General features: G+C 63.8%; 3 protein-coding genes across 6 annotated transcripts; 1 reads left to right on the top strand and 2 right to left on the bottom strand.

The window, feature by feature from the left end:
- Nucleotides 1-217: 217 nt before the first annotated feature.
- On the bottom strand, nucleotides 218-6,021 carry KRI1 (KRI1 homolog). Its single transcript, XM_066986465.1, is given in 22 exon segments — nucleotides 218-651; nucleotides 784-879; nucleotides 975-1,039; nucleotides 1,128-1,258; nucleotides 1,347-1,440; nucleotides 1,443-1,475; nucleotides 1,554-1,623; nucleotides 1,752-1,822; nucleotides 2,258-2,298; nucleotides 2,301-2,382; nucleotides 2,384-2,428; nucleotides 2,555-2,650; nucleotides 2,726-2,860; nucleotides 2,934-3,059; nucleotides 3,968-4,045; nucleotides 4,156-4,252; nucleotides 4,359-4,408; nucleotides 4,539-4,593; nucleotides 4,685-4,781; nucleotides 4,893-4,998; nucleotides 5,094-5,161; nucleotides 5,863-6,021. Coding segments are annotated over 22 exon segments (2,055 nt in total). The 5' UTR covers nucleotides 5,945-6,021; the 3' UTR covers nucleotides 218-314.
- Nucleotides 6,022-6,795: 774 nt separating this feature from the next.
- AP1M2 (adaptor related protein complex 1 subunit mu 2) lies at nucleotides 6,796-13,312 on the bottom strand. 2 transcript variants are annotated; one of them, XM_066986520.1, is made up of 11 exons: nucleotides 13,092-13,312; nucleotides 10,531-10,687; nucleotides 10,383-10,450; nucleotides 10,148-10,278; nucleotides 9,920-10,067; nucleotides 8,602-8,728; nucleotides 8,280-8,494; nucleotides 8,041-8,199; nucleotides 7,805-7,930; nucleotides 7,079-7,154; nucleotides 6,796-6,968 (listed from the first exon to the last, which is right to left on the bottom strand). In XM_066986520.1, the coding sequence occupies exons 1-11, from the start codon at nucleotides 13,257-13,259 to the stop codon at nucleotides 6,946-6,948; spliced, it is 1,398 nt and encodes a 465-aa protein (XP_066842621.1). In that variant the 5' UTR covers nucleotides 13,260-13,312; the 3' UTR covers nucleotides 6,796-6,945. The 2 variants fall into 2 exon arrangements, with proteins under 2 accessions (XP_066842621.1, XP_066842622.1); XM_066986521.1 differs by lacking the exon at nucleotides 13,092-13,312 and adding an exon at nucleotides 10,930-11,060 and having other exon boundaries at nucleotides 6,799-6,968.
- On the top strand, nucleotides 12,118-26,332 carry SLC44A2 (solute carrier family 44 member 2 (CTL2 blood group)). 3 transcript variants are annotated; one of them, XM_066986518.1, is made up of 22 exons: nucleotides 12,118-12,260; nucleotides 15,558-15,606; nucleotides 15,686-15,759; nucleotides 15,870-15,954; nucleotides 16,047-16,131; nucleotides 16,263-16,379; nucleotides 16,459-16,519; nucleotides 16,809-16,932; nucleotides 17,104-17,187; nucleotides 17,507-17,619; nucleotides 17,810-17,941; nucleotides 18,199-18,298; nucleotides 18,427-18,519; nucleotides 18,785-18,869; nucleotides 19,189-19,451; nucleotides 19,520-19,614; nucleotides 19,856-19,959; nucleotides 20,378-20,451; nucleotides 20,573-20,643; nucleotides 20,795-20,883; nucleotides 21,197-21,281; nucleotides 21,682-23,058. In XM_066986518.1, the coding sequence occupies exons 1-22, from the start codon at nucleotides 12,227-12,229 to the stop codon at nucleotides 21,801-21,803; spliced, it is 2,139 nt and encodes a 712-aa protein (XP_066842619.1). In that variant the 5' UTR covers nucleotides 12,118-12,226; the 3' UTR covers nucleotides 21,804-23,058. The 3 variants fall into 3 exon arrangements, with proteins under 3 accessions (XP_066842619.1, XP_066842618.1, XP_066842620.1); XM_066986517.1 differs by lacking the exon at nucleotides 12,118-12,260 and adding an exon at nucleotides 13,424-13,722; XM_066986519.1 differs by lacking the exons at nucleotides 12,118-12,260; nucleotides 21,682-23,058 and adding exons at nucleotides 13,428-13,722; nucleotides 23,385-26,332.
- Nucleotides 26,333-27,358: the final 1,026 nt, after the last annotated feature.

Raw genomic sequence — 27,358 nt, 5'->3', positions numbered from 1 at the left:
GGGCAACCCTGAGCCCCCCCCCCCTTCCCCTCAGGGTCGCTGCACGCTCAGGGCTGTTTTTCCGTTCCCAAGGGGCTGGGGGGGACACAAACACAAACACGAGCCGAATCCCCCCCCCCCAACACCTTGCCGCACCCCACTCCTGGAAACTGTCCCCCGTGCCCCCCCAGGAGCATGTGTCCCCCCCCTCCCCAAAATGGGGTCGTTTCGGCCGTCACGCTGCTCGCGGCGAGGGTCGGGGTTTATTTATTGTGGCTCAGGCCCCCCCTCGGCCGCCCGTCCCATTAAAGGTGTACTTGAAGCTCAGCATCGCCTCATTTTGAGGGGGGGGACACAAGGTGGGGGGGGATGGACACAAAGTTTGGGGGGGGTCTCACCGTGCCCCCCTCCTGCCGCCGCCGTTGCCGCAGCAGCTGCCGGTAGCGGAGGCGCCGGGGGTTGAGGCCGAAGGCTTGCAGCCGCCTCCCGGTGAAGTCGCGCCCCCAGGCGCACGGAAGCCCCCAGGGGGCCGTACCCCGCGGCCGGACCCCCGTTAGGGGCCGGGGGGCGCGGACGCGGCCGGGGGCCCCCGCTCGCTGCCGCCGCTTGTCCCGTTGCTTCTTCCCCACTTTGGTTTTCGGGGCCGGGGCCGGTTCGGGCTCTTCCTCCGTGCTGCAGGGATTTTGAGGGGGGGTGAGGGGGTCGTGTGTGACCCCCCAGCCTGTAGTGACCCCCCCAGCCTGTAATGCCCCCCCAGCCTGTGGTGCTCCCCCTGCCCCCCCCGTGACGCCAATCCCCACGTACGTGGCCGCGAGGGATTTTAGGATCTGCCGCTTCTTCCACGTGTTCTGCGCCCGCCGGCTGTAGTTGGCCTGATCCTGCCGCTCCTCCCGCTCCGACCTGCAGGCGAGGACCCCCCCTGCAAAATCAGGGGGGACACAAGCAGGGACACCCCAAAGCCCCCCACACACCCTAAAAATGTCCCCCCCCCTCACCGGTACATGCAGGTCTTGCGCAGGGAGCACCAGCGGTTCAGCTCCTTGTCGTCAGCGGCCAGGATCTGGGGAGCAAAATGGGGGGTGTAAGGATCCTGGGGGGGTCACGGGATGCTGGGGGCAGGGGTGTGTGCCCCCCCCGGGGGGCTCTACCTCGTCGGTGGTGAGGCCGAAGTCGCAGGGGACGACGTTGCGGTACTTGAAGCGGCAGGGCAGGTCCCCCACCAGGTCCTCGTAGTCCAGCCCATAATACTCGTCCAGGTACTGCTCAAAGGTGCCGGTGGCTGTGCCAAAATTTGGGGGGGGGGGGGGGGCTCAGTAACCCCCCAGGGAGGGGATCGGGATCTCAAAGGGGGGGGACCCCCACGTTACCGGGGTCGAAAGCCGGCTTCTCCCGCTCCACCGCTTCCCGAAAGCGCGTCCGGCGCCGCTTCTTGCCCAGCGCCGGCGCCTCCCTCTTCCTGGGGGCCGGGGGGCGGCGGGGTCGTAGTCAGCGTCCATCTTAAGGGGGGACAAGGGGGGGGGGGTCAGGTTTCCCCCACCCCCCCCGGGTGTCACGGGGGTGGTAGGAAGACGCACCACGAAGTCGGGGTCTTCGCAGTGCGGCTCCCGGCGGCCGCTCCACGCGTCCCAGTTCCAGTCTGTGGGGGGGGGGGACACGTTAGGGACTTTGGGGGGGGCGGTGGTGGCCTCGGGGGGGACACGGTGGTGGCCTCGAGGGGGCGGCGGTGGCCTCGGGGCGGTGGCCTCGGCCCTACTCACCCTCTGGCCCTTCCTCGTCCCTCCTCGTCCTCGAATTGCGGCTTCTCCTCCTCGCCGCAGCCGTAGTAGTTGTCCCCAAAAACCTCCTGGGGGGGGGGCACGGGGTGGGGGTCAGTGGGGACGGCGGGGGTCTCGGGGACAGGACAGGGGACAGGAGGGGGACGGGACAGGGGGATGGGACGGGGAGGATCGCCACGAAGCCAGGCTGAGGACGAGGGGAGAGAGAAAGAACCCCAGCAGCAGGGATGGGGACGGGGACAGAGGGTTGGGGTGGGATGGGGACAACGAGGGGACAAGAACGGGGACAGGACGGGATGGGGACAACGAGGGGACAAGAAGGGGGGTCAGAGGGGACAGGACAGGGACAGGACAGGAGGAAAAGGGTCGCAGCAGGACGGGACGGGGCCGAACAGGATGGAGCCGATCCCAGTGGGGACGGCGCGAGGACAGAGGGACGCGGGGACACGGGGTTGGGGACAGGCTGGGGACGAGCTGTGACAATGGGGGGATTGGGGACCCACGGCCATCATGCGGTCGTGCTGGGCCGGGTCGAAGTCCCCTCGAGCTGGCTCTCGCAGAAGCCGACGGCGGCGTTGCCGGTGGCCTCGCGCAGCCGCGCCAGGCGGGCGGCGATCTCCTCCCGCTTCCAGGTTCTTCAGCTGCTTCAGCTCCTCCCGCTTCCGCGCCTTCTCCTGGGGACAGACGGACGGGAACGGGGCGGGGGGGGGACAGAGGGACAGGGAGGGGACAGACGGGTGAGGGACGGATGGTCTGGGACCCCCCCCCCCGGCCAGCCCCACTCGTTTCGCACCGCTCACCTTCTTCTTCCTCTCCCGGACCTGCTCCCGCTTCTCCTTGCGGCGCTCGTCGCGGCGCCGCACCGAGGTGGCGATGCTCCGGGGGTACGTCTTCACCTGGGGGGGCACCGTCAGCGTCCCCCCGTCCCCGTTGTCCCTTTGTGTCCTCCCCCCAAGGTTCCCCCTCCCCACCTGCTCGGCCCCCGGCTCCTCGAAGCGAAAGTTGTAGCGGCGCTCGAAGTCCTCCTGCCGGGCCAGGAAGAGCTCGCCCTCGTCCGAGGAATCGGCCACGCTCAGGCCGGGGGGCCCTGGGGGGACACGGCGGTGAGGGGACAGCGGTGTCCCCGAGGGGCGGGGGGACGGGACGAGGGGGTGTCCCCGCTCACCCCTCGCCGCCGTTCTCTTCGTCCTCCTCCTCCTCCTCCTCCTCCTCCTCCTCGCGGTAGCCCTGGTTGAGGATGTAGTCCCGCAGGAAGCGCTCCCCGGGGTCCAGCGCCGGGTCGGTCCAGTAGCGCTGCAAGGGCACCTGCGGGGACACGGGGCGTGGGGACACGGGGATGTGGGAACACGGGGACAAGGGGCTTGGGGACATGGGGTGTGGGGATACGGGGCCTGGGGACATGGGGACACAGCGCGTGGGGACACGGGGTGTGGGGACATGGGGACAGGGGACACGGGGCGTGGGGACATGGGGACAGGGGACACGGGGCGTGGGGACACGGGGACAAGGGGCTTGGGGACATGGGGTGTGGGGATACGGGGCCTGGGGACATGGGGACACAGCGCGTGGGGACACGGGGTGTGGGGACACGGGGTGTGGGGACATGGGGACATGGGGATGTGGGGACACGGGGTGTGGGGACATGGGGATGTGGGGACACAGGGCGTGGGGACACGGGGACAAGGGGCTTGGGGACATGGGGTGTGGGGATACGGGGCCTGAGGACATGGGGACACAGCGCTTGGGGACACGGGGTGTGGGGACACGGGGTGTGGGGACATGGGGACAGGGGGCCTGAGGACGTGGGGACACGGAGCCTGGGGACATGGGGACACGGGGCCTGGGGACATGGGGCATGGGGACACAGGCTGTGGGGACAAGGGGACATGGGTCCATGGTGACAAGGGGCCTGGGGACACGGGGACACGGGGCTTGGGGACAAGGGGCTGAGAGGACGTGGGGACAGGGGGCTTGGGGACACAGGACTTGGGGACATAGGGAGAAACAGCTTGGGGACACGGGGACACAGGGCAGTGAGGACATGGGGACAGGGGGCTTGGGGACATGGGGCTTGGGGACACGAACGCGGGGCTATGGTGACACAGAGCTATGAAGACATGGGGACATAGGGCCATGGGGACACGGGGACAGGGGGACACGGGGACAGGGGGACACGGGGACAGGGGGACACGGGGACATCCCCAGCCCCTCACCAGGTCCCGCAGCGGCTCCTCCTCGGGGATGTCCCCTTGTCCCTTCAGCCAGCGGATGTAGTCCTCCTCCTCGCGGGCCTGGGGGGGGGACACAGAGGTGACACAGAGGGGACACAGAGGGGACACAGAGGTGACACAGCGCCCCCCCCGTGCCCCCCCCTATGTCCCCAACCCCCCCCACCCCTCACCTTCTCCTCCGCCGTCCGGTTGCGGCGCCGCAGCAGCGCCGAGCCCCCCTCCTCCTCCTCCTCCTCCTCCTCGCTATCGGCCACGAAGGCTCGGAAGCTGGTGGGGGGGGGGGGGGGACACTCGGTCACGCCACTGCCGTGCCCCCCCCCCAGGTCCCCGTGTGCCCCCCCTGTCCCCGTGTCCCCCCCCACCGTGTCCCCACCTCTCCTTCAGCTCCTGCTGCTCCTCCACGTAGCTCTTGGAGGCCGCCCTCTGAACCGGGGGGGGGGGACAGAAACAGGGTCAGGGGGGCGGAGGGGAGGCACAAACAGCGGTGCCCCCCCCCTCAAAACGCCCCCCCCCCCCAAAAAAACCAGCCCCCCCAAAAAAACCACCCCCCCACCTTCTTCCTCTTGGCCGCTGCGTCCTCCTCCTCCTCCTCCTCGTCCACGTATTTGCTGGGGGAAAAAGGAAGCGGGGGGGGGGGCTCATCCTTGCCCCCCCCCCAAAAATAAAGTGCCCCCCCCAAAAAACCCGCCCCCCCCTCACCCGTCCTGCTCCAGCACCACTTTCCGCTCGTAGTCCTTGAGGTACAGCGGCTGCGGCGCCCGCTCGCCCTCGCTCTCCGACGACGACGACGACGACTCTGGGGACAGCGGGGACGATGCGGGGACAACCCCCGGGGGGGGGGGGGGTCACAGCACCCCGGGGGGGGTCACAGCACCCCGGGGGGGGGCACACGACCCCCCCCCGTTACCTGGGTGGCTGTAGAAGGTGGCGTCCCGCTGGTAGATGCGGGGGTCCTTGGTCTTCAGCAGGGCCAGCGTGCGGTAGAAATCCCGCTCCAGGCGGGGGTCCAGGGGCTGCGGGGGGGGGATTGGGGGGGCACCGGGGGGTTGGGGGGGCACCGGGGGGGTCCCGGGGGGGTTCCCAAAGTGCCCCCCCCCAACCAACTCACCACCTCGTCCCCGCTGCTGTCCGAGTCGGACGTGGTGCTGGCGCCGGTGTCCCCATAGCGGTCCTGGACTGAGGGGGGGGGGGGTATTGGTACTGGGGGGGGGGCTGGTGTCCCCTAATCCCGGTGTCCTCCTAATCCCGGTGTCCCCTAGTCCCAATGTCCCCCTAAAATCCTGATGCCCCCCTAAATCCCTGTGTCCCCAATCCTGGTATCCCCCTAATCCCAGTCTCTCCTAGTCCTGGTGTCCCCCAAATCCCTGTATCCCCCCCAATCCTGGTGTACCCCCAATCCAAGTCTCCCCCCAGTCACAGTGTTCCCAATCCCAGTATCCCCCCAAACCCATCATCCCCCCAGTCCCCGTGTCCCCTAATACCGGTATCCCCCCCTAGCCCCGGTGACCACCCTAGTCCCTTTGTCCCCCTAATCCCTGGTGTCCCTTAATCCCAGTCTCTCCTAGTCCTGGTGTCCCCCCAATCCCTGTGTCCCCCACAATCCTGGTGTTCCCAATCCCAGTATCCCCCCTAGTCCAGGTGACCCCCCTAATCTCGGTCTCCCCCAGTCCCAGTCTCCCCTAATCCCAATGCCCCCCCCAATACCAGTCTCCCCCAATCCCGGTCTCCCCGAATCCCGGTATTCCCCCTAATCCCACTCTCCCCCCTAATCCCGGCCTCCCCCCTGTCCCGGTAGCCCCGCCTCCCGGGATCCCGGTGGCCCCGCCCCCCCGTGACCCCGCCCCCCCCCCGGTGCCGGCGGCCCCGCCCCCGCTCACGCCGCTGCAGCTCCTCGCGCCGCCGGTACCGCCCGTAGCGCTCGGCGAAGGCCGCGTTCACGCGCAGCCCCGGCCCCGCCATCGCCCCGCGCCGCTTCCGCCCCCCACCCCCGCTGTCACGTGACCCGCCCCGGCCCCGCCCCCGCTCTTAAAGCGGCAACGCCCCGAGGGTGGGCCCGCCCGCCGCGGGTTCAAGGCGAAGCCCCCCCCCTCCCTCCCACCCCGATGGTCCCGTCCCCCCCCCCCCCCCCCCCCCTCGCCGCGCTTCGGCCAATCGGCAAGCGGCTCCGGGAGGTGGGCTGCCGCTGATTGGCTGGAGGCGCGGGGGGGGGGATTCAAAATGCGGCCGGGGCCCACGTGGGAGCTCTCCCCCATGAGGCTCCCCCCACCACCACCCCCCCCCATGAGACCCCCCCATGAGACCCCCTCCCCGTGAGACCCCCCCACAAGACCCCCCCGAAACTCCACCTCCTTGAGACCCCCCCCATGACACCCCCCCACATGAGACCCCCCCCCCCAGTGAGATCCCCCCGACCCCCCCACGTGAGACTCCCCCATGAGACCCCCTCTCCGGGAGACCCCCCCAAAACTCCCCCCACTTGAGACCCCCACCAATGAGACCCCCCCCGCTCCCCCCCACTTGAGGCTCCCCGTGAGGCCCCCCCACTTGAGACCCCCCCCATTGAAACCCCCTCATTGAGACCCCCCCTTCCCATGATACCCACTTGAGACCCCCCCATGAGACCCCCTTCCTGTGAGACCCCCCCCATAACCCCCCTACTTGAGACCCCCCCACACTTGAGACCCCCCCCCGAACCTGAACCTCCCCCCACTTGCGATCCCCCCCCTGTGCCCCCCCCCCAAGAAAAGCACGGAGCCGGCCCCATCACAGCTCCCATCTTTATAGGGACAGAGGCGGAGCAGGGGGGTCCCCAAGGTTGGGGGGGGGGTCCCCAAGGTTGGGGGGGGGGGTCCCCAAGGTGGGGGGGGGGCAAAGGGGGGGGCGAGGTGTCTCTGTGGCGTGTGGGGGGGTCTCTGTGGGGAGAGTCCTTGGGGAGGGGGGGGCATGGCTGTGGCCCCCCCCTAGCTGGTGCGGAGCTGGTAGTCTGCGGGAGGGGGAGCAGCGGTGAGGGAGGGTCCCCAAAGTGTGGGGGGGCAATCCCCAAAGTGTGGGGGGGTCCCCAAGGCGGGGGGGTCCCGGGGGGGTCCCACTCACCCCCGCTCTGGGTGATGTAGCGCACCCAGGGCAGCGCCTGGTAGCCGCTCTTCTCGATGATCTTCATGTACCGCACCTGGTGGCACGGCGGTTGGGGATGCTGTGTGTGTCCCCCCCCCCCAAAAAAAAAAGAGGACCCCGACACCCCCCCCAAAACCCAGGACACCCCCACGGGCCGTGTCCCCACTCCCCTGTCCCCAAAACATCGCGGTCACCTCCCTGGGGCCACCTCAACCCCATGGCACCTCCGACGTGTCCCTCCCACCCCGTCCCCGAATCCATTGGGGGGTGACCCCGAGGCCACCAACCCCCCCCCTCCAAAAAAAGAGGACCCCGACACCCCCCAAAAAACCAAGACACCCTCACGGGCCGTGTCCCCACTCCCCTGTCCCCAAACCATTGGGGTCACCTCCTTGGGGCCACCCCAACCCCACGGCCCCTCCAATGTGTCCCTCCCACCCCATCCCCGAATCCACTGGGGGGGACCCCAAGGCCACCAACCCCCCCCCCAAAAAAGAGGACCCTGGCAGCCCCCCCAAAACCCAGGACACCCCCATGGGCCGTGTCCCCACTCCCCTGTCCCCAAAACATCGCGGTCACCTCCCTGGGGCCACCCCAACCCCACGGCCCCTCCGACGCGTCCCTCCCACCCCGTCCCCAAATCCATCGGGGGGGGAGGACCCCGAGGCCACCAACCCCCCCCCCCCCCCAGGCCCCGGTGGTCACCTGGATGCCCGAGACGGTGAAGTAGGGGATCTCGAAGCGGACGGCGATGGGCGGCCGCCCCTCGTCTTCCTCCTTCTCCACGCTGGGCAGCCCGAAGTGGGCGCGCATCAGGTGCTCCTTGCCCCCCTGCGCGGCACGGCGCGGCTGGGGACGGCGCGGGGACGACCCCGTGGGGACGGCGGGCACCCCGCTGCCGCCCCCGTCCCCCCACCCCCCCACCCCCCCGGCGGCCTCACCGGGAAGGATTTGATGCTCCAGACGACGAGGTTCTTCTCGGGGAGGTACCTGGCCGAGCCCACGCTGGTCTTGAATTTGGGCGAGTCGGCGTCGCTGGGCACCGGCACCGCGATCTCCACGCCGTTGGCCACCGACTGCTTCTTGAACTGCGCCTTGGCCTTGAGGGGGGACACGGGACGCGGCGACGGGGTCAACGGGCGGCCTCGGTCCCCTCCGGGGTGCCGCCGGGGTGCCTCACCTTGACCATGATCTCGACGCGGCTGTGGGAGAACTTCTCGATGACCGACTCGATCCAGATGAGCGGCTTGGCGCGGGTGCCCAGGCGGTAGGACATGAGCTCGAAGTCGCCGTCGGGCGGCACGAAGGAGATGGTGCGGTCGCTGTCGAAGCGCGAGAGCCGCACGCACTGGTGGAACTTCACGTCCTCCAGCTCCACCGACTTGTTCTTGCCCCCTGCGGACGGGCGGCGCCGTGGGGGACGCGCACCGCGCCAGGGGACGGGGACGGCCCCCCCCCCGCCCCCCCCCCGGCGGCCCCGCGCCCACCCCGGCGGCACTCACGTCCCGTCAGCTCGAAGAGGACGCGGTCGTTCAAGCCCAGGCGCAGCTCGGGCATCCCCGAGAGGAAAACCTTCAGCTTGATGGTGCCCACCACCTCGCTGAGCAGCACGCTGCCGCTGGCGCTCACCTGCGGGCACCGGACCCAGCGCTGGCCCCGGTCCCGCCACCACCACCAGTTGGGTTCCAGTCCCACCACCACCAGTTGGGTTCCAGTCCCACCACCACTAGTGTGGCCTCAGTCCCACCACCACCACCAGTTGGGTTCCAGTCCCACCACCACTAGTGTGGCCTCAGTCCCACCACCACCACCAGTTGGGTTCCAGTCCCACCACCACCAGTTGGGTTCCAGTCCCACCACCACTAGTGTGGCCTCAGTCCCACCACCACCACCAGTTGGGTTCCAGTCCCACCACCACCAGTTGGGTTCCAGTCCCACCACCACTAGTGTGGCCTCAGTCCCACCACCACCACCAGTTGGGTTCCAGTCCCACCACCACCACCATTTAGGCCCCAGTCCCACCACTACCACCACCAGTCTGACCCCAGTCCCACCACCACCACCAGTTGGGTTCCAGTCCCACCACCACCACCATTTAGGCCCCAGTCCCACCACCACCACCAGTTGGGTTCCAGTCCCACCACCACCACCATTTAGGCCCCAGTCCCACCACTACCACCACCAGTCCGACCCCAGTCCCACCACTACCACCATTCTGGCCCCAGTCCCACCACCACCACCAGTTGGGTTCCAGTCCCACCACCACCACAATTTAGGCCCCAGTCCCACCACTACCACCACCAGTCCGACCCCAGTCCCACCACCACCACCATTTAGGCCCCAGTCCCACCACCACCACCACCAGTCCGACCCCAGTCCCACCACCACCACCATTCTGGCCCCAGTCCCACCACTACCACCACCAGTCCAACCCCAGTCCCACCACCACCACCAGCCTGACCTCAGTCCCCCCCCCCCCCACCAGTCTGACCCCAGTCCCACCACCACCACCATTTAGGCCCCAGTCCCACCACTACCACCACCAGTCCGACCCCAGTCCCACTACCACCACCAGTTCGACCCAGTCGCTCCCCCCCTCACCAGTTTGACCCCAGTCCTCCCCCGGCCCCACCGATTTGGCCCCAGTTCCCCCCCCACCATCTCCAGCCCCATCTCCAGCCCCAACCCCACCACCACAGGCCTCACCACCACCACCGCCCCTCACCGGCGGGCACCCAGCAGCAGACCCCGCCGCGTTGGGACCCCCCACCCCCCATTTTTTGGTGCCCCCCCCTTTTGTAGGCTCCCCCCCCCCCTCACCAGCAGGTTCATCGACTCGATCACGTCGATGAAGACCTCGTTCTTCTTGTACTTGATGCCTTCGGAGCGCCAGGACACGGCGTTGGTGACGGTGGTGGGCACGCGGGACTTGCCGGTGTCCAGCTTGTTGCCCTCCTGCGTGATGTACCTGAAGGATGGGGGTGATGGCGGGGGGGGGGGGGGTCCTGCCCCCCCCCCCAAAGCCCCCCAAGCCCCCGCCCCACTCACTCCTGGAGGATTTTGCTGTCGGTGGTCTGCGGGAAGCCGAAGTCCATCAGCTCGTCCAGCAGCTCGTAGACGATGACGAAGTTGTCCCGGATGCTCTCCTCCTCCAGCTCCTTGAAGTACTCCGAGAAGACCTGGGGGGACACACACACGGGGGGGGCTCCCACCTTTGTCACCCCCCCCCAGGAGGGTCCAGCCGGGGTCACCGACCCCCCCCCAAAATCCCCCCCGGCCTCACCTCCACCACCTTGTAGAGGAAGGAGAAGACCAAGGAGGCGTTGGCGTTCTTCCTGGTGGTGGCCACCACTGGGGAGGGGGTTAAGGAAAGGCGCCGGGGTGGGGGGTGGGGGGGTCCCGGGGGTGGGGTGGGGGGGCAGGAAGGATACGGTAGAGGTTGGCGTGCTTGATCCAGAGGAAATGAACCTGGCCGCGGGTCAGCAGCGGGGCCAAAGCCCCCTCCTCCTCCTTCTGCAGCAGCAGCCCCATGAAGTGCTCGATCTCCCCCATGCTCACGTCCCCCTTGTAGTTGCGGCTGATGAGGGGCTGAGGGGGGGGGCAGCGAGGGGGGGGGGGTCAGCCGGGACCCCCCCCCCCTTCCTTTGCACGCCCCTCGCCCACCCCGACCACCACCGCTTCTCCACGCGCGTGTCCCCAAGGATGGCGGTGACGGGGGGGGGGGGACCCGCCGTGACCTTGGCTGACCTTGAGGCCGGGGCCCATGGGGTGTTGTGGTCCTGGGGGGTGGGTGGGGAGCGGGGGGGGGTCCCAAAGGGGGGGGGTCTCACCTTCCCCTTGAGGTCCAGGATGAAGACGGCGGAGGCGGACATGGCCCCGGCTGCCGCTTCCTCCTTCCCCGTCACCTGCGCCAGGTGAGCGGCTGCGCCCATGGCCCGGTGGGGCCTTAAAGGGGACGGCTCCGGGGGGGGGGGGGGGGAGGACTCGGGGGGGGGGGGGGGGTCACAGCCCCCCAGCCCCATTTGTGGGGGGGCCCCAAGCTCGGCTTGGCCTTGTCCCGGGGGCTGCGGGTGGCTCCGTCCCCGCGTGGGGATGGGGGACGGGGAGGGGTGGGCGGCACGGATGGGGGGGGGGCCCACATCGGACCCACAACCTGGGGGGGGTCATGGTTTAACTGGGGGAGGGGGGGGGGGTTGAGCAGCCCCCTGGCACCCGGGACCCCCATGCGTGGGGCTGGAGGGGCTGGCAGCCCCTTCCTAGCTGGGACCCCCCCTGTCCTGGCCTGGGGGGTACATCTGTGCAGGCCCCCGACACCTGGGACCCCCCTTCCTGACCCTCAGGGGCTCCCCACAGCCCCCCCCACCCACCCTGGACCCCCCCCCCGATCCAGGGGGGGCTCCCTGCAGCCCCCCAACACCCAGAACGCCCACCCTGACTGTGGAGGGCTCCCTGCAGCCCCCCCAAAAACCGAGACCCCCACCCTGACCCTGGGGGGGCTCCCTGCAGCCCCCCAATCCCCAGGCCCCCCGCTCTGATCCTGGGGGGGGGGCTCCCTGAACCCCCCCCAGTCTCCAGGACCCCCAACCCCCCCGGGGGGGCTCCCTACAGCCCCCCAACACCCAGCCCCCCACCCTGATCCTGGGGGGGGGGGGGGGGGGGGGGGCTCCCTGCAGCCCCCAACACCCAGCCCCCCCCAACTGTGTGTGGGGGCTCCCTGCAGCCCCCTCCCCCACCCTGGACCCCCCCCCCCCCCGATCCTTGGGGGGGGGCTCCCTGCAGCCCCCCCCCCAACCCCCAGGACCCCCAACCCACCCCGGGGGGGGCTCCCCGCAGCCCCCCAACACCCGACCGTGCGCCCCCCCCCCCCCCCCGCCCCCCAGCACCGAGCCCAACCGTGATGGGCATAAGGGGGGGGGGGGGGGGGAGCGATTTTTTTTGGGGGGGGTCAGGGGGCGGGGCTAAGAGGAGGGGGCGGGGCCACGGGCGGGGGGCGGGGCCACGGTAACGGCGCCCCCCCCCCCCCCCCCCCCCTTCGGTTGCTCGGAGCCGCAGGCGCAACGCCCCGGGAGCGGCCGCAACGGCAGCGGCGAGGGGGGGGGGGACCCGGAGCATCCCCGAGCCCCCGCCATGGGGGGGAGGAAGGACCCGGACGGCGCTTACGGTACCGGGGCGGCGAGGGGACCCCCGGGACCCCCGGGACCCTTGGGAACCCCGGGACCCCCCCCCTCGGTTGTCTCCGGGGGGGGGGTCCCCACGGATTCCCATCCGTTATGGGGGTCCCTTCCCCGGCAGCGGCCTGCCTGGGGGTCCCCGGGGTGGGTGGGCTGCTGGGGGGGGGGGGGAGCGGGGGGCTGGGGGGGTCACCAGGTTTTGGGGGTCACCAGGTTTTGGGGGTCACCGAGTTTTGGGAGCACCGAATTTGGGGTGGGGGGGGGGGGCGGCACTGGGTTTTGTGACTGCCATGAGTGGGGGCTGCTGGGTTTGGGGAGCACTGAGGTTTGTTTTTGGGGGGGGGGGGGGTACGGCTACCACCGAGCGTGGGGGCCACCGGGTTTGGGGGCCGCCGGGTTTGGGGGCCACCAGGTTTGGGAACCACCAAGTTTGGGGACTGCTGGGTTTGGGGGGCACCAGCTTTGGGGAGCACTGAGTTTTGGGGGGGGGGGGGGGTACGGTCACCACCGAGTGTGGGGGGCACCCCGTTTGGGGACCACCCCGTTTGGAGGTTTCTGGGTTTCGGGACCGCTGGTTTGGGGGCTGCTGGATTTGGGGACCACCCGAGTTTGCGGATTGTGAAGTTTCGGGACCACCAAGTTCGGGGGTCGCCGGGTTTGGCGAGCACCGAGTTTTGGGGGCTGCCGGTTTTGGCCCCCCCCCCCCCCCCCCCAGCTTTGGGGACCACCGAGTTTTGGGGGGGGCGAATCGTGCGCGGTGAGACGGGGACGGTCTCAGGGTGGGGCACCTCTGCTGGCACCCCGAGTGCCACCAACCGGACCTGGGCGCGCCGATGCGGTGCCACCGTCCTCTGACGCCGAACCGGGGGGTCCCGGCGTCCCCATGGGCCGGAGGGGGGGCACAACGGGGTCACGCGTCCCGGCCCCCTCCGTGCCCCTCTTTTGTTCCCGCGACGCATCCGGGGGTGCTGAGCCCCGCTCCCTGACATCACCGGCAGCCTATGAGCCGCGGGGACATCGCGGCGCCGCCGTCCCCAACCCTCCGCGGAGCCGCCCAGCGCCACGCTGATTTATTTATACCCCCCCCCCCCCCCCCCCGCAATATTTATTTGTCCCCTAAATATTTATTCAGACCCCTAAATATAGCAAACCGCCGGGATGAAAACCAAAACCAAACCGCGCTGTGGTCACCGCGCCGCCCCGCCGGCGGGCGGAGGGTGGTGGCCGCCGTGGGCGGTGGGCGCCGGGGCGAGGATGAGGAGGGGACGAAGCAGCTGCGAGGCGAGGATGAGGAGGGGATGAAGCAGCTGCGCCTTTAACGGCGTGTTTTGCACCGCCGGCTGCGGTTCCTGGCAGACCGGCACGCCCAGGGCTGAGCGCGCAGGGGCTGTTTTGGGGCGAGCGGCGAGGGGATGGGGGACCAGGAGGAGGAGAACTACTACGGCAAGCACGGTAAGGGTTGGGGGGGTGAAGGCGTCGGGGTGGGGGGCGCGGGGTTCGCCCCCGACCCCGTGCCGGGGGCCCCTCGGCGGCACCAAGGAGTGGGGCGCAGGAAGTTGCGGCGGCCGAGATAAGGCATGGCGCGAGCTCGGCCCCGCTTTGGTTCGCGGTGCTTCCTGCCTGCGAGGCGGCGGGGAGGGTTCGTTAACACCGAGGCCTTCGTTAGCGCGGCGGTTAATGGCTAACGAGGGCGGCCGGGTGGATCTGCTGTTTATGGGGCGGCGGCGCCGAGGGCACGGAGGGCGCCGTGCAAGGGTCGAGGCCCCCGAGTGGGTGTTTTGGGGCGCAGCGTCCCCAAAAAGGGCTGGGAGCTCCCTGGGATATGGTGGGGTCGCTCCGTGGGGGCGCAGCTCCCTGGGGACCCCGAAACCGATGGGTGTGGGGCTGCTCTGGGCACCCCAAAACCGATGTGCATGGTGTGGGGCTGCTCCAAGCACCCCAAAAACGATGTGTGTGTTGTAGGGCTGCTCTGGGCACCCAAAACTGGCATGTGCATGGTGTGAGGCTGTTCTGGGCACCCCGAAACCGGTGTGTGCAGCACGGGGTTGCTCCAAGCACCCCAAAACCAATACGCGTGGTGCGGGGCTGCTCTGGGCACCCCAAAACCAAAGTGCATGGTGTGGGGCTGCTCCAAGCACCCCAAAAGTGATGTGTGCAGCACGGGGCTGCTTCTAGCACCCCAAAACAGATGTGTTCCCTGCGTGGGGCTACTCCAGGCACCCCAAAAGTGCCTTGAATCAGATGTTTCCCCGATACCAGGCTGCTCTGAGTGCCCCCAAACTGGTGTGTCCTCTTATGGGGCTGCTCGCAGTGCCCCCCAGGCTGCTCTGAGTGCTGACTGCATCCCCCCTTGTGGGGCTGCTTCAAGCACCCCAAAACTGCTGTGTCCCAGCGTGGGGCTGCTCCAGGCACCCCAAAAGTGCCTTGAATCATACGTCTCCCCAGAAGCAGGCACTTCAGGCCCCCCCCCAAACTGATGTTTCCTGGTCTGGGGCTGCTCCGGGCACCCCAAAACCGACTTGTCCTGGTACGGGGCTGCTCTGGGCACCCCAAAATTGACTTGTCCTGGTACGGGGCTGCTCTGGGCACCCCAAAATTGACTTGTCCTGGTACGGGGCTGCTCCCAGCGCCCCAGGACTGCCTCGAAGCAGACGTGTCCCAGCTCCCGGCCGCTCCCACACTGGAACCGGCCTCGCTGGCTGAATTCCCACCCTAAAAATAACGAGGGGCGAAGGAGCGCGGCTTAACCACCGGGCTGCCGGGCAGGAGCGGGTGCAGGTTGCAGGAGCAGGGGAACGATTTCGGAGAGAGCTGTGGGGAAACTTGCTCTCCAAGGGGATAATTGTTTCCACGCCTGGAAAGCAGAGGCGCTGAAGGAGGGAAATGGCAGCTGGAGATTATTTTCCTCCTGCTCCTGGTTCTCCCAGGCCTTTTGTTTAAAAGCTTTGGGGGGGGGGGGTGTTTGGGAATCGGGGCTCCCCGGTCTGCACAGGGACGGCTCCTGCTTTGCTCACGTCCGCGTTGGGTTTTGGTGCATCGTTGTCACAGGGAGGGGAGAACAAACCTAAAGGGTGGGCTGGAACTTTTCCAGCAGCAATGGGAACGGGGTGGGGGTGTCGTTTGGATGTTCCCCCCCCCCTCGGCAGCCTGGTCTTGGTGGCAGCATCGCGTTCCCAAGGGCGCGGAGGTTTCGCTGCCTCCTTGGGGAGGCGGCGGGGAAGCGAAGGGAAAACTCCTCCTCCCCAGTGGTTTTTCCAACTGAGCCGGTTTGTTCTCCATCCCCGCAGGGACGCCGCAGAAATATGACCCGAAGTTCAAAGGTCCCATCTACGACAGGTAAGAGCAGCCCCCCCCCGCGACCCCCTGGCGGGGCCGGCGGCCGTGCTCACGGCCCCGCTTCTCTCCCCGGCCGCAGGGGCTGCACCGATGTGGCCTGCTGCATCCTGCTGGTCCTCGCCATCGTGGGCTATGTCGTGGTGGGCATCGTGGGTACGTATGGTGCCGGGGGGGTCCGAGGGGCCGGGAGCTCCTCGGGAAAAATAGAGGTGGGCATGGGGCCGGAGGTAACCAAACTGCCCCGTTTTGTCCCCACTGCCCAGCGTGGACGCACGGGGACCCGCGGAAGGTGATCTACCCCACGGACAGCCGCGGGCAGTTCTGCGGTCATCAGGGAACGGCCAACGAGTAGGTGCCCCCCCCCGGTCCTCCCTGCTCGTGTGCTGCTCGCTGGCGTCGCGACGCCCCCGGGGTGGCATTTTGAGCCGTTTTCTTCGCAGGGACAAGCCTTTCCTCTTCTACTTCGACATCGTGAAGTGTGCCAGCCCGCTGGTGCTGCTGGAGTTTCAGTGCCCGACCACACAGGTACTTCTGGATGCTCTACCGGTGCAGCTCCCCGGTGCTGGGCTTCTTTAAAAAAGAGAAAAATGCCAAAAACGAAGGGTTTTGCGGCATTCCTGGTGCACTTCCCCACCTCCTCCTCTCCTTGTTCCTAGATCTGCGTGAGCAAATGTCCGGACCGGTACATGACCTACCTGGGTGCCTACCTCGTGCCCGCCGACCTGCAGTACTACCGGCAGTTCTGCGTGCCCGAATTCGGGGACCTGAGCAAGGTGCGTCGGGCTGCGCCGAGCGGGGCTTCGTCCCATCTCAGCCCCAGAACTTCACCTCCCCCTTGCTGTCCCCATCCAGGCTCCCATCGAGGTGCTGAAGGACAAGGAGTGCCCGGCCATGCTCATCCCCAGCACCCCACGTATGTCTGGAGGTGGCTAACGAGCTGCCGTTAACTGGTTAACAAACTGGGACCCTGCTCATTGTGGCTGGGGAAGCGCCCGTGCTCGCTTTGTTTGGGCTTTTTGGGATCCGAGCTGCCCGTTGGGGATTTTGGGGGAGGTTTGGGTGGGTTTGGGAGTGCTGCTGGGGGTTCGTCTCAGCGGGATGCTGGACGGGAGCAGCACCATCCCTGGGGTCGCCGGTGGGCGAGCGCGTTTGGGGGTGTCCCATGGCGGGGGGGGGCATCTGCTGAGCCCCCTCTTTTGCAGTGGCTCGCCGCTGCCTCCCGGCCATCCAGGCCAAGAAGGGCGTCATCATGGTGGGGAACGAGACCACCTACGACGACGGGCGCGGGAGCCGCAGGAACGTCACCGAGCTGCTCGAGGGGGCCAAGTAGGTGCCAGCGAACACGGGAGCAGTGACGAGGCTGCTGCGTTATCGTCGCGTCGGGGGGGAGCAAACCACGAGGTTTTTGTCTGCACCGCCGCAGGCAGAGCGGACACCGACGCTCTCCCCTGCCTTTTGCTTTTGTTTTATTATTGTTATTTATTTTTTGCGTTCCAGAAAAGCAAACGTGGTCCTGGAGATGAGGCAGCTGGCCATGAAGATCTTTGAGGACTACACGGTCTCCTGGTACTGGATCATAATGTGAGCAGAGGCTGGCGCCCGTGCGGCACCTGCTCCCGAGGGGCAAAGCTCAGGAGTTCCCCCACCGTTTTCTGCCTTTTCCTGACTTTTGCATAATTTCCATTCAAACCTGCCAGCAGAAGGGTGGCAGTGGGTGTAGAGGCTGAAGTAAAGCAGGTCCCGAAGGACCGAGCTGTCCCCTTCCCACACCAGAGAGGTCCACAGGAGTGGGAAGTGGCACGGGGTTTTTTGGAGCGTGTTGGAGCAACTTCGCCCCCACCCCAGTCACCCTCTGTCACGGAGAGTTTCCATTTCTAAGGCTGCCTTCTTCCTCCCGCAGAGGCCTGGTGATCGCAATGGTGGCCAGCTTGATCTTCATCGTCCTGCTCCGCTTCCTGGCCGGGATCATGGTCTGGGTGATGATCGTGCTGGTGATCCTGGTGCTGGGCTACGGTGAGCGATGTCCTCGGCGGTCGGGAGCCTTCTCCGTGCTCTCCCTGTTTTCCTTTCCCTATCTTAAGCAGGGTTTGCATGCAGAACCCCCCCAGGCAGAGTCCTTGGACCCAAATATCGGCGGGGTTGGGCAGCACCTCGCTCTCTGCTGTTGAGTGCCAGTACGACGATTTTCTGCTTTCCACCCCAGGAATCTTCCACTGTTACATGGAGTACGCCAAGCTGAAGGGGGAAGCTGGTTCCGACGTCTCCCTGACGGACCTTGGGTTTCAGACGGACCTGCGCGTCTACCTCCACCTGCGGCAGACGTGGCTGGCGTTCAGTGAGTCCCTGTCCTCCTGCGGACACGGGGAACGTGCTCGGGAAGGGAGAGCACAGAGACTTCGGGGCCTTCTTGGCCTCTTGGTGGCCCTCTCCAAAAAGCTGGGCTACGGAGGGTGGCTGTGCTCGATGCCACGGGATGGAGGACGTGAAGGCCGTGCCGGACGTCCCTCGGGGATTGCTGGGCACCACGGTGGATTGGGAAGGCGAGGGTGGACGGTGCCCGTGCGCTGATGGGGCTCCCCTTCTCCCTTCCAGTGATCATCCTGTGCGTGGTGGAGGTGGTCATCATCCTGCTGCTCATCTTCCTCCGCAAGAGGATCCTCATCGCCATCGCGCTCATCAAGGAGGCCAGCAGGTACGGGCCACCGCGTCCCCGGGCGGAGGTGGCCGTGGTCACCCGTTGCGAAGGGAGGGGACAACGGGGTGTCCCCGTCTTCACGAGGGCTTCCACGGGTTCTAACCGCCTTCCCCCGTCCTCGGCAGGGCTGTTGGCCACATCATGATGTCGCTGCTGTTTCCGCTGTGCACCTTCTTCCTGCTGTGCCTCTGCATCGCCTACTGGGCCAGCACGGCCGTGTATCCTTTCTCCTTCCTTTTCCTGCGCGTTGGCTCCAGGGGAAGGAAGCCGTGGAGACACTAAAGGTCCTCCAGGGTGCTGAACTCGTTCCAGAGTCAGGGATGCATCCGCTTGCAAAGCCGCCAGCTGCGGCCTCTGGGTTAAAAGAAACAAAACCCATCGTAGGGAAGCAGAAGATTGGCAAGAGCAAAGCTGCGTTGGGCGGGCTGAGGATCCAGGCTTGTGTTTTTGTGAAGTCGTGTCTCCTTAACTGCCGTGCTGCAGCTTCCTCTCCACCTCCAACGAGGCGGTCTATAAGGTGTTCAACGAGTCGGCGTGCCAGTTTTCTGGGCAGACCTGCAGCCCAGAGGTGAGGATGTCAAGAAATTCATTCCAATGCTATGCTTTACCCGTGAAAGAAAAGATAGTTTCTTACACAAAAAATACTTTGGTGGTCATTCAAGCCTGTAGGCTCTTACAAGCGAAATTCCACACTTCTGAACTCATATGCATCGTGCTGTTATTTTTCTTTAAGCTGTTTTATGCGCAAAGCTTGCTTTTTGATCTGAGCAAATGTACAAAACGTTGAGCAGGATCAAGTCTTCTGAAAGCCGGTGTGGCTTTGGGTTGACCACGAGATGTCGTCGGTCCGCCTCACGGTGCCTAAAATTCTTCTGTCCCCCCCCCAGAAATTCAACACGTCCAACGTCACCAAGCTGTGCCCCGACGCCCAGTGCCTCTTCGCGTTCTATGGGGGAGAGACGGCGTACCACAAGTACCTCATCATCCTCCAGTTCTTCAACGTCTTCATGTTCTTCTGGCTCGCCAACTTTGTGATCGCGCTGGGGCAGGTGACGCTGGCAGGCGCCTTCGCCTCGTACTACTGGGCCTTCAAGAAACCTGACGACATGCCCGCCTTCCCCCTCTTCTCCGCCTTCGGCCGCGCGCTCCGGTACGTCCCTTGAGGAGCACCGCGAGCTTCTCGGGGTTTTCCGCGTCTAACCGGAGCGGTTTTCCCAGGTACCACACCGGCTCGCTCGCCTTCGGGTCGCTGATCCTCGCCATCGTCCAAGTCATCAGGGTCACCCTGGAGTACCTGGACCACAGGCTGAAAGGTACCAAAACGGGGCTGGGAAATGAGTAGGTGGGCACGGCTGGTGTCTCTGCGGTACCAGAGCCCATGGGGGACGTCTCCCTCCTTGGAGATGCTCCCTTGAGGTGCTCCAGATGTCTGGAGGTGGTCAGGGGTTGGACCAGATGGATCCAGAGGCTGGGACAGGGACGTGGGCACCTTGAGGCTTGCAGAGGGCCTCTGGGTTCAGCTGCTCATCCTCCTGTCCCATGGTGTTCCTCCAGCTGCAGATAACAAGTTTGCCAAGTTCCTCTTGAGCTGCCTGAAGTGCTGCTTCTGGTGCCTGGAAAAATTTATCAAGTTCCTCAATAGAAACGCCTACATCATGGTAAGGGTCTGCCAGCGTTGGGCGCCCAAGGGGTCATGGCTATGGGGGGTATCGGCATACGCGGGGCTGTCTTTGGGAGGCTGTTGAGACCCGTGCCTCTCAATTTCATGGGAAAACGAAGCTTTTCAGCATTTTCTAGCTGTTTTGCTGGAAAGCCTCAACGTTCACTGTGTTGCCTCGTCTTTGGCACGAACCTTTTCAGAGACACCAGGGTGGGGGGGGATTTGGCTTTTGGCCCAGTTCGGGTGCTGATGCTTGACCTGCCGGTGGAGGAAAAAGCGCTTCCAGGTTTGGGATTTCTCCAGCCGGCTGAGAATTTCACTCAAGAGATGGGATGAATCGTGGCCTCTTCTCTGGGCCGAATCCTGCACAATGCTGTTCCTCACCTCTCTGCTTCCGTTTCTGTGACCCCTCCTAGATTGCAGTTTATGGCACCAACTTCTGCACCTCCGCCAGGAACGCCTTCTTCCTGCTGATGAGGAACATCATTAGGTGAGGTCCTGCTCGAAAGCCTGGCCTGAGGGCGAGTTCCCGGTGTCCAAGCCCCTCCTGCTGTCAAAGAGGCAGCCAAATGTCCGCTGGGAGCAGGCGCTCACCTCTCTCTCATTCCCAGGGTGGCCGTCTTAGATAAAGTCACCGATTTCCTCTTCTTCCTCGGCAAACTCCTCATCGTGGGCAGCGTTGGTAAGTGTTGGCCAACCTAAGCTTCTCCTTGGGGCATTTGCTGCACCCGGAGCCTTCCCAAAGCCTGTTTTTTGGGAAGGGGAGCCTTCCCCAAGCCCCCTCGTTCTGCCCAGGGTCCTGCAGCCGTTTGTGTGATTTTTTTGTTTTCCAGGAATCCTCGCCTTCTTTTTCTTCACCCAGCGCATCAAGCTGGTCCAAGACACAGCGCCGCCCCTGAATTACTACTGGGTTCCTATTCTGGTGAGCTGCTTTCTGCTCTGCTGGGGAATTTAGATGTGACCAAAAGAAATCCGTAGCAAGAATGCCTTAAAAATGCTGCTCCGCTGGCTGTCTCTGCAGAGCTGCTTTGTGCGGGCTTATTTTCCATCGCCACTGAAATGAGCCTTTGTTTCGGCTGCTGGCTAGGAGGCGTCTTGCCATCCGGGCTGGCTCCGTCCACCCTTGCTGCAGACGCCTTTTGTTCCCTGTTCCTTTCTGTTCCCCCTCCCCCCAGGGAATTTGGGATTCTCTCCTCCTTGCCAGGTTCCACCTAACCGCAGTGTTTCTCTTTCAGACGGTGATCGTGGGCTCCTACCTCATTGCCCACGGGTTCTTCAGCGTCTATGGCATGTGCGTGGACACCCTCTTCCTCTGCTTCTGTAAGTGTCCTCCTCCCGCTGGGCAGCAGAACCTCCCTCCGCCCCAGAGCCATCTGGACCCCGGGGTTTGCTCCCCTGGCCTCTCCGTAGGGTTTTCTCCCACTCTTTCCTTCCCCACCTTCCACCTGCCTTCCTACCAGCCTCTACTCTCCCCTCTACCTGGAAGCCCACAGCCTGTCTCTGGGTCTCTCTCTGTTTCGGTGCTTTGGTTTTGGGGGAACCTAACTGCTACTAACTTCAATTTTCCTTTTTTTTCCCCTTTTGTTTTGCTTCCTTCCCTTCCTCGTGTCTCTCCTCGCTCTTCTCCTCCTCTCACCTCTGCTCTGCCCTTCCCTGGCCTCTCCCGCTCTTTTGTTCCCCTCTCCCCATCCCGGCTGCTTCTTCCTGGGGTTGTGAAAAGGTGAAGATCTGGAGAGGAACGATGGATCTCCCGAGAGGCCTTACTACATGTCCCCCGAGCTGAGTGCCATCCTGCTGAAGGGGACCCTAGAGCCTTCCAAAAGCGCCGATAGCCAAGGCTAGGGCTGGCCCCGGGGTGGCTGCGTGGCCCCAGCAGCCTTCTCCTGCGGCCGCGGTTGGTGCAGAGCTCCCAGCTGGATGTCCTCCAGGTCCTCCCGGCCGGAGGGGTGCTGGCTTCTCCCTGCTGTACCGACCCCACCTCCCCGCCCAATAATGAATACTCGTGTGTGGAAGGAACAAATCTGGAGTTAATCTGGGCTCCTGCACAGCCGGGCACGTGTGGCCAGGAGCTGTTGAGCCACGCGTGCCCGGTGCCGGTGTGCGGCCGGGTTCGCTCCCGGGGTGGTGGAAAACCGGTGCCCCCGCTCCTCGCCCTGTGCCAAGCGGGTCAGCGCACCCGAGGATCCCCGTGCGCGGTGGCGGACGTTTCGCTTTCAGTTCCTGCAAAGTGTCGGGTGTGAGGCAGAGCACGCCCTTCTCCTGGGTGAACCCCCCCCGCTGTTGTTGTAGGGAGGTTAAAAGGAGCAGCTGGCGGTGGTTGCAAGCTGCTGGGGCTTTTACTCGCAGCCTCCTGCGTTTAACAAAGATTTTTGGGTCCTCCTGCTGGTGGCGCAGAGGTTGAGCCCCTACGTAGAGGCTTGCCCGGTGCTGTACGAGCTCTGCTTGCTCCAGAGCTGCTTTGGTCGGTGGTTTGGCTGCTCTGTGGGTGGAGGAGCTGCAGGACCACGATGGCTTCGTGGCGGCTGGGTCCTCTCCTTGTTTTCTCTTGATGCCCCAAGGGTGAGCAAGGCTTAAGGAACGCCGTCCGTGGCGACTCACCCTGCGCGCCATCCCGCAGCTCGCGGTACAAACCCCGAGCAGACGGAGCGCCACCTCCAGCAGGACAAAGGCGCAGTGTCGATGCTTGGATTCCCATCCCGGCGTCGTCCCTTACAAAACGTCCCAGAGCTCTCTTTGCTCAGCTCTGACGCTGGTGCTTTGCGGTTTGTTTTTTTCTGTTGTTGTGGTTGTGACTTTCTCGCTGGAGCAGCTGTTGGGCGCCGAGGCCAACCGGTGCGTTCAGTGCTGGGAATGCACCTAATTACCGCGTGCGCGTCGCGTGTTGGCGAGGGCATTGTGTGCTGGGCGAGCAACGCTGAGCAAAATCCCTTTGTACTCGTGGCCGGAGCAATTCGGGACACAGAAGGAGCAAAAATCACTTTGTGCTTGTGGCCCAAGCAATTCAGGACACAGGAGGAGCAGGGAGGGAGGTGGAGGCAGCACTCCGGGGTGACCTCTCCTTGCAGCTCCTTCCTGCAGCACTGTTAAACTTTCCCAAGGGAAAAAAAAAAAAATAATTGCCAAACCTTTACTTTCTTCCACGTAACAATCAGGAAGTTCTCAGAGCACAGCACTCCCTTTAAAACAAGGAGCGGCTGTGACGTTTCGCACGCCGGGAGCCTTTAGGTGCAGCAGAGGGAAAATCCCCTCTCCCCACGATGAGCTGAAAGCCCTTTATTTCCACGGGAGCGCCCCAAAGGAATGTTCCTTAGCCGGGTGGCACAGCGCTCCTCTGCCGTCTCGCTGCCTTTAAGCTCCGTGCCGCGGCCGTGCCAACCCCTGTCTGTGGCCCCCGCTGCTGCGCGGGGGGGTTTCTCGTTGCAGTGGAAGACCTGGAGCGAAACGACGGCTCGGCCGAGAAGCCGTACTTCATGTCTCCCGACCTGAAGAAGCTGCTGAAGAAGACGAACAAGGGCCAGCCGGAGGCGTAGAGCCCGCCGCGTCCTCCCCGCTCCTCCGTTTTTTCCCTTCCCGCGCCGGGAGCAAGGTTGCGGGGTTGCACCCGGCGCTCAGCACTGCTTGTCCCAGGAGAAAATGCTGTCTCGATGCACCCAAACCACCAGCAAGGCTCTGCGCAGAGCAGCGGGGAAGGGCTCATTTCAGCGAGGACTGGGTGATGGTTAACGATCCGGCGTTAATTGCCGGGGCTGTATAACTCAGCACGGCTCAGCCCCTGCCCATCCCACCTTGGGATGTTTCTGGCCAGAACCTGCTGGCGCTGATAAAAGCAGCGTGGGACCGGCTCTGGCACGAGCACAGGGCAAAGTCCGGTCTTCAGGGGGCGTTGAGCCAACAGCAAAGTGAATTTTAAAGTGAATGAGAAATCCGACAACGCCGTCATGTTCAGGGCAGCCGCGCTCGGCTGCCTCGTAGCGCCTGGGCAAACCCAGGCGTTGCAGTGACCGCCGAGCCGAGCAGCTGCCCTGGTGGTGGCTTTCGGCAGCTCTCTGGCTTGCTGCTGATTTGCAGCCCCCCCCCCCAAAAAAAAATATTTGGTTGAAATTGTTGGCTCCCACCTGGAGAGCCAGGAACGTGCAGAAACAGCCTTGCTTCTCTTGCTGTCTTTCGAAGACTCTTTAGGGTTCTGCTTTTGGGGTTTTGGTGGGTGCAGGTTAGAGAAGTAATCACTTTATGAATGAGCTCGTTATTGCTCTTATAACCGTGTGTGACGGTGGAAGGAAATCCCGGGTGGAAGGTGCCCAGCTACCCGAGGGGGCCGTGAACTGGCACAGATGGGCGTACTCTGTGCAGTTATTTCATCGTGCTGAAAGGGCTGACAGCTTCCACCCCGTCCTCTGAACAAATCCTGCGTTATGTTTTCCAAAATGTGGCAGCAAAGTGTCCCTGACACGCCAACAAAATTAGCTAGCGGTGCTTTGCCGGTGTGATGATCTAGGAAGACCCCCCCCCACCTGTGGGCATGGTAAAGGAGTAGTGTGTGTGTGTATATATATACATATATATCCTTTTTTTTTTTTTTTTTAGGTTTACATTAGGTAATTTTAAGCAAACCAAATGCCAAACAGGTTGCCTTATGTCCTGAGACGCCACGGGGCTTTCTGGACTTTTAGCTAGCTGCTTTTTCTGATAGGGAGGTGCAGAGCTCTAGCAACTTCCATCAGAAAAGCAAGGGAGATTTTTTGAGAAATAGATTGAAGGAGGTTAAATATCGCTGCCTCAGAGCATTAAAACGTAAATAAAATACCGACGCTTCCTTTGGGCAGGTCACGGGAGCTACACAGCCCTGCTGTTGTGAACGGGGAACCGCAGGAGCCACGTGTGCCAGTTTCAAGGAGGCTTTGCCCAGGTGTGGTCACCTCCACGGATTTTACCTGATTGCGCTTTATTCTGCTTTAAAATAAATCCGCCGAGGTGTGAAGTGGAGAACTTGAGCAGCTCCCGAAGCACAGGGCGGGCAGCAGGAGGTTTGTGGGGCTGCAGGCACCTCCTTCTCTTAAAGATTGCAAAACTTCTTTATTACGAGGGTTTAAATTTGGTTAGCCACGCGTAACTGTAACTCGCGCTCAAGGGTATATTCTGCTTCTTTTATACGTATTTCTCAGTAATCTTTAGATCCCTGTAGTATTTTTGTAAGACACAAGAGATGTTTTCTATTTGCACTATTAACTGCTTTGGGGGGTTCTGTGTTTTGCTTTTAGCCGTTTCCCGGTGGTTTCAGTTCTCCAGCCGTTGCTGCGATCCCTTCCAGTACTGCTTTAGGGACAGGTGTTGAAACAGTCGTGTGCTGAGGTGATGCTAACTCGGGGGCAAAGCTTTTAAAAAATAAAAAAAATAAAAAATAAGGCATTAAAGAGGAGAATCGTCCTCTCAGTTCAGGATAGGCGGTCAGTAGGTAAGTGGGAGCAATCGTAGGAATGTGTTAATTTTACAGCTGCAGTAGCAGCCATGAGAAAATACTTTCTGGGGCATGATTCTGGTCCTGAATTATTATTTTTTTTTTCCCCTTTCCTCTGGCATCCTTGCCTAGGTTTTGAGTTGTGATTTTTTTTTTCTTTCTGTTTGAAGTTTATGTATTGAGGGCAAATTCACTGCTTGCTCCTAGACGTCAGCTGTTAACTTTTCATGCTTTGGTTGTGGAAATGCTGTCCAAGGTAACAGGACCATCAGTAACCGACGTCTGTGTGCATCAACATACACCACCGCTTGCTAGGTCCGAAAGTACGAAGGTTGAAAAAGGACCGTTAACGTAGCAAAAGGTGCCCTTCGCTTGGGACATGGGGCTGGCTCTGCTGTGTTGTGTAAACTTGGGATTCAAGGGGCAGAATTAGGGGATCCTATTTATTTCCTGCTGAGGAAATGGCATTCACGCCACAGCAGGGTTTTGGCATCCAGAAAGGCTTCGCTCGACGACTTCCACTGTTTCTTTCTGCGAGCGCGGGCTGATGCCTGCGCCTGGGAGTGCACCTCCAATGCCTAAGCCCTGTATTTAAAAACATCTTTCCCCTTTAGGAATAATTGCGCTCTTTTCTGTCTTGCGAGATGCTCCTTTTGCCCCCGTGATCCCCGCGTGCTCCGTGTTATTCCCCGCATCATCCCCGGGCCCTGCTTAAAAGCGGCAGGGCTGATGTTCTACGCTCCCCTTCCTTTGAAATGTGTTTCTGCGAGGCATTGAGCGCAGCTGCTGTGCACCGGGGCCCCTCTGCAAGCACACACCTCCAGCTGCAACGTACGCGCGCGTTTCCCACGTCGCATGCGGCGGTGGCGTCGACGTCAGCTTTCCGACCAGAAATAAAGTGCCTACTTGGACCTCACCTCCAGCACGCGGCTCATTTGGGGCTCTGACGTGACGGCAAAAACTTCGTCGTGTTCTCTGCGGCGACTCAGAGAGGGGTGGAGGGTGGAAGGGACCGCTGGGGACCCCCCGCGTCCAGCCCCTTGCTCAGTCGGGCCTCTGCTCTGAAACGGTGCGATCGGCCCATTCGCCTCACTCCAATTCTGTAAAACTTCCAGCTTTTCGGAGAGGCGAAGCCTGGGCCTTTTTCTGGAAAGAGGCCTGGCAAAACCCCGGGTGAGGGGAAAGCAGGAAACACGCGCGGCCTCGCCGAAGCCGGGAGCCGCGCCGGTGGGGATGCTCCCGCTGGACCAAGCCGTTAACACCAAGCGCCAGCTTCCCTCGAGTGCCTCGGAGAGGTTGTGCGGGGCACGGGGCCCTGAGCTGGTCGGGCAGGCCGCAAAAAAAGGGGTTTTGGGTGTGAGCGGTCACGCCGCGTGGTCGGCCAGGTACGTTTACGCCGTGAACAGGCGGCAGTCTCCTGAGCATGAGCTCCCCTCCAGCACAGATCGCTTGAAACGCAGGTGGAAAAAGGGCACCAGCCCGCAGCGCTTCGCCTGCCTTCTGCCCCGCGCTGTGGAACAGCTGGGGAAAACACAGAGCGTGAGCGCGTGGGTAACAGAAACTGCTGGCTTTCACCCCAAAAATGGTGTAAAAAAAAAAAAAAAAAAAAAAAAGGTAAAAAAAGGGTAAAGGGGAAAAAACGGGTAAAGCTCGCTTGAGCGCACTCAGCTTTCTGCTTCCTATTTTCAGAGTCTGGGGCTTGATTTTTTTATTTTTATTTTTTTTTGACTGTTACGAGCTGCTGCCCAAGAATCCTGTAACCACCTGTGCTGGGTCTGCCTGGGATGGAGTTAACTGGGGGGGGGGGCTGTCCTTAAAACATCCGTCCTCCTCCCGAACAGTGTCTACGTGTATTGACGCCCTGCTTCAGGGACGGGGCCAAGCACCACTTGTTAGTGGTAAGCAGAGAGTAATTTCTTTCCTCTCTCTCTGTGCTTCCACA

The sequence above is a fragment of the Anser cygnoides genome, chromosome 34, assembly GCF_040182565.1.
Source record: "Anser cygnoides isolate HZ-2024a breed goose chromosome 34, Taihu_goose_T2T_genome, whole genome shotgun sequence".
NCBI classification, from domain to species: Eukaryota; Metazoa; Chordata; class Aves; order Anseriformes; family Anatidae; genus Anser; species Anser cygnoides.
Note: the sequence above shows the minus strand (reverse complement) of the source record. Positions and strands in the feature narration are given on the sequence as shown.